General features: G+C 44.9%; 1 protein-coding gene across 10 annotated transcripts in view; it reads left to right on the forward strand.

Moving 5' to 3' along the window:
- LOC147633069 (uncharacterized) overlaps positions 1-9,285 on the forward strand; it is a 34,877-nt gene extending 25,592 nt beyond the window's left edge. For 8 of the 10 annotated variants that reach the window (XM_086806071.1, XM_086806069.1, XM_086806067.1 and 5 more), the window contains 4 exons: positions 5,593-5,809; positions 8,349-8,475; positions 8,681-8,723; positions 8,810-9,285. In XM_086806071.1, coding sequence (XP_086662197.1) covers positions 5,593-5,809; positions 8,349-8,475; positions 8,681-8,723; positions 8,810-8,878 — 456 coding nt within the window. In that variant the 3' untranslated portion in view covers positions 8,879-9,285. Of the gene's footprint in view, positions 1-5,592; positions 5,810-5,992; positions 6,057-8,348; positions 8,476-8,649; positions 8,724-8,809 lie in introns of those variants that run through there. The other 2 variants (XR_015267077.1, XR_015267078.1) reach the window with 2 other exon arrangements.
- Positions 9,286-10,763: the final 1,478 nt, after the last annotated feature.

Here is a 10,763-nt window from a genome sequence, read left to right on the forward strand (position 1 = left end):
CAGGAGACCCACTGCCCCGGTGACCACCAACGCTGTTGTCTAAGGAGTCTCAATGACTTACCAAAGGATTATGTCATCTAAGGAGTCTCAATGACTTGCCAAAGGATACTGTCAAGCGCATGATGGAGGTTGCAGTACTCTTTGGGAAGGCAACCGTCAACGAGAAGCCTGGTGTAGATGCCAGGGGATCTGAGTGGGTGAGAAGCCGTGGTGCCATTGAGCGAAGTATGCATGAGTACTGCGTAATGCGATGGGGCTTTGCATCAGGATCCGGTCCACCAAGGGGGCAGAGTCAAACTCCACCTGGATGTAGCTGTTACTCAGGAACTGGATGTTAGATATTCGTCCCGGCTCCCCGATCAAAGTGGTTTACAGTAGGTCCTGAATCGAGCTCAGTCGAGTCCCTAGCCGGTTTGCTACTGACGAGCTTGTAGACGAGTGAAGAGGCTTGCAAAGAGGCAACATTGCGATAAGAGCTGCACATCCGCTTTAGCAGCTGCCATGGAGTCCTCTAAGGGGATATAACTAGAAATCTGAATCCAGTGCTGAATGAAGATCAAGTATAAGCCTGGGAGCAGACTGGAATGGGAGGCAAAAAGCTGGGAGGAGAGGTGCGGCAGGAGAGCTCAGAGATGCCGTAGGTGAAGAAGAGGTAGCCAGGGAGGGGCAGCAGGAGGGGGGACTGTGTGAAGGAGGAAAAGGGCGAGGGCTGCACAGACAAAGATGGGGGGAGGGGGGACTGTATGAAGCGGGAGAGCAGAGGGGAGGGCTGTGTGCTGAAGGAAAGGGGGGCGGGGAGGGCTGCACACGGGGGGGCAGGGTGAGGAGGGGGCTAGAGGGAGGGGGGTGGAACACAGAAAGAGGGGGTTGCTGCTTAGAGAACGTTCACGGTGATAGGATAAAAGTTGTTTTAGTTTTTCATGCACTAAATGTGTACATAGGTAGGCACATAGGTACATACACCTAGTGTTGCAGTGAGTTTTAGATTTGGGGGAAGGAAATCGAAAGAGTGGTAAATTCAGTTTGCCGAGGTGGCTGGCAGAATCAGAAATGAGCATGTGCATGCAAGTTGACTAAGGAATGGAGAATATGTGTTCTTGGGAGGAGCATGAGGTGGAACTTGCCATGCAAGGTGTACGTGAGGAGAGAATCGGCAAACTTCTGGAGGCATGGCGGCCGCTGTGAATTGTGGGCACGTGAAAAGGGTTGCTGCTAGATAGAGAATAGCGCAGGATTGTAAGAAGGGGGAGACCTCGTGTACTCTGTTGCATAAGCTGATAAGGTGGCTGCGACGGAGAGAAGATACAGTCCATCTTAGATATGCTGCATTTATGTGCTGTTTTTACAGAATGTGCGCCCAGGAAAATGTCGAGTGATTCGATGGGAAGCTATCCTACTGAAGGTGGTTGATTCTGTGTATGCCGTCTTAGTATGTGAGAGAAGTTGTGAAGCTATTTGTTGAGAGCCACGAGCTTGGTGTTGACAAGTTAGTGTTTTCTTTGCTGGAATTGATGAGGGGATATGCAGTAATCACTCTCCTGAGGAAGCTGATTTTGATATGCAGCAGAATGTGATTGAGGTTCTTGTGATCTTGAAGAGGTTTACATGAGAGTTGGTGTCAGGCTGGTTCAGCATGTTATTGTGAGTCTATGGTTATGTTGGTCAATCCATGGTCAGTTTTTATTGCTCTGGACACTGGTTGCCTATGCTCGTACTTTATGAGCAACCACACCGTTGCTGATTCCTCAGGAATTCCGACTTCAAGAATCTCTACCCGAGTTATAGTAGGAGTTGAAGCATGATTTTGTCTTTGGAATTAGGCCCTGAAGTGCTTGAGGTTTCTTTCAGAGGATTTCATATTGAAGTGTTTTTTTTTTGTGAAATTCATGGTGATGTATGGTCTGTGTTATTGAGGGTGGTGGATGAAGAGTGGACTGAGGTAGTCCTTCCTGATGAAGAGGACCTTCTTGAGTTTATCTATCACCTTGAGTTTTGTGCAGAGGAGGATTAAAATTGAATCAAAGGTTGTGAGTACTGGTTGTCTGGGGGTGTTTTCCGAGTGTTCCTATCCATCTTTGCTCTTCTTTCCTTCCTCTCTTTTCACCGATCACGGTTTTGGCGATCCTGCTGGGGAAGGGAATAAAGAAAGCAGTAAGTTGGTCTTGGATTGGGATTGGAGTGCACCCAAGACAAGAGAACCCAGATGTGGATGATGGCTTAGGACTTTGCAAGGTTTTATGGCCTGCCCAATGAAGATCCTGAAAGATTTATTGAAAATTTGGAGTTTACAGCCCTAATTAAGGACATGAATGTTCCCGAGGTTTTGTTGCAGATTTTGTCATTCTGTTTGATGGGGGAAGCCTGCTCTTTGGCTGCAAAAGTTTAAGGCTGCTTGTCAGGATGAGCATGAGGTGCATAGGGATCCCAATTATGGAGAGGTGAGAGCTGCATTTCTGGCTCAGTTTGCATGTGCAAGAGATGCAGATGGCCTCTGGAGGGAGTTATGTGCACTGCAATAGAAATCTGATCAGACTGTTGATGATTACTTGGGGAGGTTCACAATAATGTGGAATAGATGGCAGACAGCCCTTCAACCAGAAGTGCCACCCCGTGTCATTAAGAAGGACAGATTCATTGCAGGTTTGAAGCCTGATATACGAGTAAAGGTAGAGGTGAAGGAGCTGGGTACTTTTGAGGATGCCTTAAGAGTGCCTAAGGAAAAGGAGAGGAAGCAAAGGAGGCTGGTACAGCTGGGTTATAACCTGCCTGTAGTTTCTAAGATGCCTACTCAAGTTGTGGTTGAGCCATCAAAGCAGGAGGATAAGAAGGAGAGTACAATTAAGGAAGAAATACATGAAATGTCAGAGATGATGAAGAATCTAAGTTTGAACCTTATGGCGGGGAGAGGGCGATGACGCATGCAGGGTGGTCGAGGTGCTGGTGGTGTGCCTACTTCAAATGGGCAAGCTTTATGGCAAGGTGGACGGGGACGAGGAACATATGCACCGTATGTCCAGTGTTTCAACTGTGGAGATTGGGGACACTACAGTTCGCACTGTGATAAGCCTCCAAGAGTAGGTGGGGATATGTATTCTCTTCCAACCAATTTGAATAATAGGCAAAATGATCATGGAGTTGAAATAAAAGAGGCTGGACCTTCTAGTAGTAGTGGGACAGCAAAAGCCACATATGAAGAGAAAGGAAAGGGGTTTTCCTGGGGGCCGGAGAAGACGGATGCTGATGTGTTACCTCTTGCTTTAGAGGAAAGTGATGTTGATGTGCTCCCTCTTGGGAAGAGAGATAGAGAAGAAGAAGCAGGGCCTAGTACTAAGAAGAATAAGCAGACAGAGGAAGTAGTTACTTATCAAAGCAGGAAGGTACGGAAGCCCAGGCAGAAGTATAAGACAACTGACTATCCTTTGGGGAAGGAGCAGGCTGAATATGATCTGATTGGAGATCTTTCAAGGAGGAAAGCTGACATTACTTTAGGCCAGGTGATAGGCCTCTGTCCCAAGCTTAAGGAGGAGTGGAAGCGGGCTGTTAGTACAGGCAGAAAGAGGACAGCACATAAAGTGGCAAAAAAGATTATGTCAATGACAGAATTGCCAGACATTTGCCCTTCAATGGAGGCTTGGCATAAAGGGTTTGGCCTTGGGGAAGCATACATCGATGGAGGAGCACAGATTTGTGTTATTACTCAGTCTTGTGCTGAAAGATTGGGTCTCAAGATTACTTCTCCTTCAAATTTCCGGATAAGAATGGCCAACCATGCTAAGGTTAAGAGCTTGGGAATAGTTTCAGATTTAGATATTGAGGTTTACAATGTTCGGTGTAAGATAGATTGTCATGTAATGTCAGCAGGAATGGGAGCTTATCCTCTTATTTTGGGCAGGCCATGGTTAAGGAAAGTAGGAGCAATACAAAATTGGGGAAAAGGAGAGATCACTGTCCATGCTTCCAATGGGAAGAGAATGAAGTTTGATATGGTAAACCATACAGGGATTCCAAGTGCTGCGGAAGAGGAGGCAGAGAGTGACACTCCAAGTGCTGTGGAAGAGGAGGCAGAGAGTGACACTGCAAGTGTGGAGGAAAGTACAACAACATCTGATAGTGATGAGGCTAGTGTTGCTTTTATTGAAGGAGGGGAATGCTTGAAAGTGGATCAGCCATGTGAATCTGAAAATGAAAAAGAGCAGGACAGATTTGAGGTGATGGAGCAATTTATGCAGCCCAGGGATCCTCAAGTCTCAACACAAGAAGTGGTGGAGCAGGCACTCAACCCTGACCTTTCCATGGAAGAGAAGGAGCAATATTGTACTATGCTGCGAAGGTATCCTCAGCTTTTTATTACATCTTATGATGAGATAAGAGGTTTCAGAGGGAGATCATTAAGAATTGAATTGAAGGAGAATGCAAGACCGGTTTTCCAGAGGATGAAAAGGCTTAGTCCAAAGCAAGTGGAGGTGCTTCGAGAGGAGGTGGTGAAGCTATTGAAGGCTGATATAATCTACCCTGTAGTTCATTCAGATTGGGCCAGCCCGGTTGTAATTGTACCCAAAAAGGATGGTAGGTGGAGAATGTGTAGACTATAAACCACTGAATGCTCTTACAAAAAGTAATCATTCACAACTCCTCTCACATACTAAGACGGCATACACAGAATCAACCACCTTCAGTAGGATAGCTTCCCATTGAATCACTCGACATTTTCCTGGGCACACATTCCGTAAAAACAGCACACAAATGCAGCATATCTAAGATGGACTGTATCTTCTCTCCGTCACCTTCTAGCAGCCACCTTATCAGCTTATGCAACAGAGTACAGGAGGTCTCCCCCTTCTTACAATCCTGCGCTATTCTCTATCTAGCAGCAACCCTTTTCACGTGCCCACAATTCACAGCGGCCGCCATGCCTCCAGAAGTTTGCCGATTCTCTCCTCATGTACACCTTGCATGGCAAGTTCCACCTCATGCTCCTCCCAGGAACACGTATTCTCCATTCCTTAGTCAACTTGCGTGCACATGCTCATTTCTAATTCTGCCAGCCACCTCGGCAAACTGAATTTACCACTCTTTTGATTTCCTTCCCCCAAATCTAAAACTCACTGCAACACTAGGTGTATGTACCTATGTGCCTACCCATGTACACATTTAGTGCATGAAAAACTAAAACAACTTTTATCCTATCAACCTCTCTCTAGAGATCATGTAAGTGAACTTTAGATATGTGATAATTGAATATTACAAATAATTGCTTCTGGTTGTATATAACATGTCAGCCCATCGAAAGCTGGTTATAGCCTCCCCCACCACCCCTCCCCCTTCTCTCTTCCCTTATTCTCCTCCTTTTCCCTTTTGGTGGGAAGTTCCATTCTGATATCGTCACCCCTCCCCCTTCTCTCTTCCCTTATTCTCCTCCTTTCCCCTTTTGGTGAGAAGTTCCATTCTCATATCGCCATACCTCTCCCTTCTCTCTTCCCCTATTCTCCTTATTTTCCCTTTTGGTGAGAAGTTTGATCCTGATATGTTGTTCATTTATCCAAAAAAAGATTTATTGGTTTATGTAGAAAATGAAAACTTTGCACTTTGCAGAACCCCGAATTTTGGAGACACAGGCCGTTGACAGAAAGAATGAAGCGTGTAGCAGCTGATGATGTACGCTTCATTCTTCGTATACATCACATGATGGTGGAGAAGATGGAGCAGCTATCCTTGTGGCAGCTGGCTGTTAGGGGATCTCTTTACTGCCGTTGCTTTTGCAGAGACGATGAGAAATTTCAAGATTGGCCAGCGCTTCCGCCACCCCCAGGTTTGTTGTTAATCTTTTTCCTTTTTTTTCCCAGTATTTCAAAAGTCACCAGATTTTCAGAAAGGTATATATTCAAATGACATACATAGGGCAGATGACTCTTTCTTTCAGCCTCCCTAGGATATTTAACACCATTCTGGTTTTGGATTATCCTAATAGAGATTTGATTGTTGGTGATCTCAGAAGTAGAATGATGGATGATGGAATGTTGACGAGTTTACAAGGGCATGGTAGCTGGTTACGTTCGGTGAGCTTTAGATTTCTTGGGTCAGAGTGTGACATCATCCTTGTTGGTCTTAACCAGCTCATCAGTTTTAGGTGTGGAACTGTGTTAAAGGTCTTTCGGAACACACGAAAAGCAACAATATAGCTTCTGTGCTCTGTTTTGCCTACTCGATGATGGCTCTGAGTGGTCTTGCAAAAAGCTTGCTTGGCCTCTGGCTTGAACTCCTTGTTGCTCTATCCACTCATGCAAGTATGCCTCTATTACTACTGATCTAAAAGTCTTGGCCATGAGATGGCCAACCATGACTGCATGGCAATTTTACAGATTCATTGGGTCCCTTGCCTTTTCATAGGTATTATGGTGTTCTTTGGACCAATTTTTGGGGAGGATCGTTGGGTTAGGATCATTGCGAGGGTCTTACATCCTTGAGTAAATGAAGGATCTCATGGTCTTTCCCCTTAGTCCATGGTTACCTTTGTTCATTATGTAAAAAGAAAATACCCAGCATCTCCTCATAGCTTTCTCCACCATGTCTGTGGTGAAAAAGCTAGATGTAGTGGGGTGAGGCTCTGGTGGGTGTGGAAGGGGGGGCTGATCAGGAATGTGATATGATGAGTGAGCGTATGTGTGCCAAATATGTGGGTAGTGATGGGTGTGGGTGGTCGGCGTTCCTGTGTCCGGCGCCAAGTCTCCTCAGAGTTACTGCTCAAGAATAGTTGGTATAGCTCCCGATATTGCTTTACTTCATGTGCATGTTTTTTACAATGAGTAAAGGGACTGGTTTAGTCTCTGAGCCTGTCGGGCCGAGGTTTGACCCGTAGCTACTTCTCGTAAAAGATGGGCACGTGTAGTGCGGCACTCGTTATCATACCAACTATTATGGGGCATCGTCCCAGTCCGAGGTTTGGCGGTGGAATGAGAGGTATGGGGGAAGCTGATGAATGGAGAAGTGCTGTGAGCTGAGAAGTGAGAATGTCAAGAGGTGCAGCTGGATCCATCGATAAGAGGCCATGGTAGATGTGATTGGAATAGATATAATCACTATCGTGGGTAAAATGAGTAGTGGTGTAATGTGTAGTTTGGGGGGGGGGGTGGGGGGCGGTAAAGCTGTGGTGGTGAGAGAGAGAGTGAGGTAGGCATGATCCGCTCCAAGTGGGCATGTGGAGATAGTAAAGGCTGATATGTGTTGTGCCATCTCCATGGATCCCAAAATGTAGTCAACTGTGGTGGATCCCCCTCCTTGTGGAAAGCAAGTAAGCCCTCCTTAATGTGGCCATTGTGTCATCCCGTTATAAATAACGAGACAATGCCTGGATCCCAGCTCGAGTAGATGTCTCCAATATCTTGTAATAGCCCCATGATCCTGAGAAAAGTTGCCTCCTGTGTCTGCTTGGTCAAGGGTGCGGAGCTGGATGGGATCCTCAATATCATCTCTCTCACACTGCTCCTAGTCCTGGCATTGAAGTCCCCAAGTAGGAGAACTTCACCTAGCTGCGTCAACTCGACAATCGTCAGAGAGTGATGTATATGGTGAAACACCCCTCCTCCTCCTCCTCATGGACCACTTGAGTGTGCTACTGAGCATATCATGAGGCATCTGGTGGAAAGTAGCATACAGCTATGTAAAGTGGCCTGGTGGGTGTGAACTGGAGTTGAGAGAGTGAAGGGGAGGCTATGTTGGGTTGATGTATGAATTCCTCAACTCAGAAGGGAGGAGTTCTTGTGAGTGCAGAAAGGGTAGTGATTTGTGAGGGTTGCACTACCGGAAGTGTGGGATGACAGCCAAAGATTTGATTCTCTCAACCTAACCTACTCAATGCTGTATATTATTGAATTGAATAAAGCTGAGATATTTACAAAGAACTGATGAAAACTAAACTGCATATTGAGCCAAGTAGATGAAGAAGTGTTGCTGGCAGCAGCAGCAGATATGTTGATGGTGAGGTATGATGTGGTCACTGATGTGGTGAATGATGACTGATGAAGCCATGTGTATATAGATGAGGTGGGCTGCTGGTCGGCCCAGTAAAGGGGCTGTTGGCCAGCAGCACAAGGCCTAAAAACTCAATAATAACCAAATAAATCAGATAAAACCCCTTTTTAGGGCTGGGAAAAATGCCATTTTCACACACATGCAACTTGCAAGCTTGGACTTGTTTTGTTACAAAGCACTGCTGGGTAGTGTTTTTGTTCGCTAGTAAAGAAGGCAGAGATGATTTAAAAACAAGCAATTCTTTTTATAAATTTTGTAGATTGATGAATTTCAGGGGTTTGGCTGGCGAGCATTGATGGATTTGACTGATTTGGCTGCAGAGCACATTGAAGCCGAGGTCACCGACCTGCAGGAGGTTTTGTCTGTTGTGGACGTGCCTCCAGGAAAAATGGGACGTGTCATAGGCAAGAAGGGTGCATCAATCTTGTCGATTAAAGAGTCTTGCAAGTAACTCCCTTCTTCCCATTTGACTTTCCCTTAGAATCATTTAGAAGGAAGTAGGAGGTTTTTTCTTCTGAGAAAGGGCAAGCTGTTGGGGATTGCAGAACACTAGATGATATGGCTGCAAAAGCTTAATATGGTACTTTTCAATTCAATATTGTCAACTCTGTTGGAGTGCAGATGCTAACAACAAATCTTATCGTGAGCGCAGAGCCAACATCTTCATTGGTGGTGCCAAAGGGCCCCCAGACAAGGCATGTGAAGCATTGGTTGAGAATTTGGGGAAAAAATCAGTTCTTTTTCTGAGATTTTTAATAAGGAGAATCTTTTTTTCCTCCAGGTTTTTGTAATTGGAATCTTGAAAGAGGTGCGGAAGGCGGAGGCGATCCTCCGTGGAAGAATGCTGTGAGGTTGAAGGCTGTCACCTGCTTCTGAGGAAAGAGGAGGCACCTACATAGTGTCAACAGGATGTTGTGAGTCGCACAGGATGTATTATCTTGAGGGAAGTTGTTTACATTGCTGTATGTGGGCTTATTGGTGGAATGTCTTCTTTGCATATTGTCAGATGTTAAAAAACAAGTCGTTTTGATTATATTATGACAAAATTGAACACAAACCTTTCAAAGCTGAGCATTTTTTGTATAAATATGTTATCTTGTCGATAAAGCAGCTGAGTTTTACGCAAGCAGATGTTATAGGCAGGGATGTTTGGTGCTTGCTTTGTGCATGCCATTACTCTAATTCTTGTATTAGGTGGCTCAATATGGGCTTTGATGGCTGCCTTGTTTTACAAAATGAGCAATTCTGCCAAATTAGTGACTAAGAGATATCATACCGGAAATGTTGGAAGCTTTCATTGCAGATGGTGCATGTGAATGTCATGCAAGAGACAATTCATCAATGAGTTTCGCTTATTTGTTCATACATGTCTTGAAGGAAGAAACAACTCGGATATGAGAAAACTAAGAATAATTTGATCATGTAGGCTAAGGGCAACAATATGGTGTCGGGATGGCCGAGCACACAAACTCGGAAGTATAATGCATCACATTCATATGGATCCATGCACACATAGGCATGATCATACAGGTTGATGGGTGTGAGACATACTTTGTTTTTCAGGTCAGCTTAGCCATACAATGTGTATTGCTCACGAGCCCTTGTCATTTCTTCAGATGTCACATTGTGCTAGAAGAACTAAAGTGTGGCTTGTGCAAATCTTTCATGCAATACCCTAACATGCTTTCATAGGTGTGCAAACAAACTTGCTTCAAACCTCTACACATGACAATACCTTGGGGTAGTTTAATCCCAACCCATATATTTCTTGATTAGTCTACCATCAGTCATCATCCATGGAGCAACCATCTTGGTCACCATATTTTAACATTTGAGGATGCAACAGTATGCACTGATGTACTAGATGAACTTGCTTTCTTTTTTAAAGATCGCAGATTTTTTTATCGCATCAGGTCCTACATGCAACAAAGGACGGCACACAGATACAAATTGACACACAGAGCCAGATCAAACGCGGACAAAGGCAAATCAGACAAAGACACAAGGTTAGAAAACCCCAGACATAGAGATCGATAGATATACGAGAGATTGACAAATATAGGTGAACGAGACAGACACACAAAGACCGTCATGAGAGCACAATGGATCCTTCTTATTCAAGGTACTACACGCATTGGTATTCTCAACCTCTATGCTCTTAACCATAGAGGTGAGAGGATTGCCTTTTGGAAATCTCTCACTACATTGATGCCTCTTGCCGACCATTGGATTATTGGTGGGGATTTTAACATGGTTGAGATGCCAATGGATAAAAGAGTTGGACATGAGGGCTTGGTGCATCCTCTTGAAAGAGCATCTTGGGAGAGGCTTATACTCTCCATTCATGGTGGCAAAGATTGTTGACATGAGGATGACATTTCGAGGAGACCATCCACTCTTCTTTATTCATGGTCTAACAAGAGAAGGGATGCAGGATGTATTTATGCACGGTTAGACAGATTTTGTGGACGATTGGGTGCTTGACAGAGGTGGGCATACTTTTATTGCTATAGGCACCTCTAAATCAGATCATTGCCCAGTGGTTTTATGTATTAGAGATCTGAATTGCCATGGATCAGCACCCCATGTACGCATCCCTGATCATTTGTTTGTAGATGTAGAGCTATCATGCTTGATATTTGGAGATCTCATGATTTCTCACAGGCCTCTCAAAGCCTGGCCTCTGCTCTCTATGATATTAGTGACTTTTATCACACATGTGCCCTCTCTAAGAG

This window comes from Cibotium barometz, chromosome 12 (genome assembly GCF_041138505.1).
Source record: "Cibotium barometz isolate CiBa-2024 chromosome 12, ASM4113850v1, whole genome shotgun sequence".
NCBI classification, from domain to species: domain Eukaryota; kingdom Viridiplantae; phylum Streptophyta; class Polypodiopsida; order Cyatheales; family Cibotiaceae; genus Cibotium; species Cibotium barometz.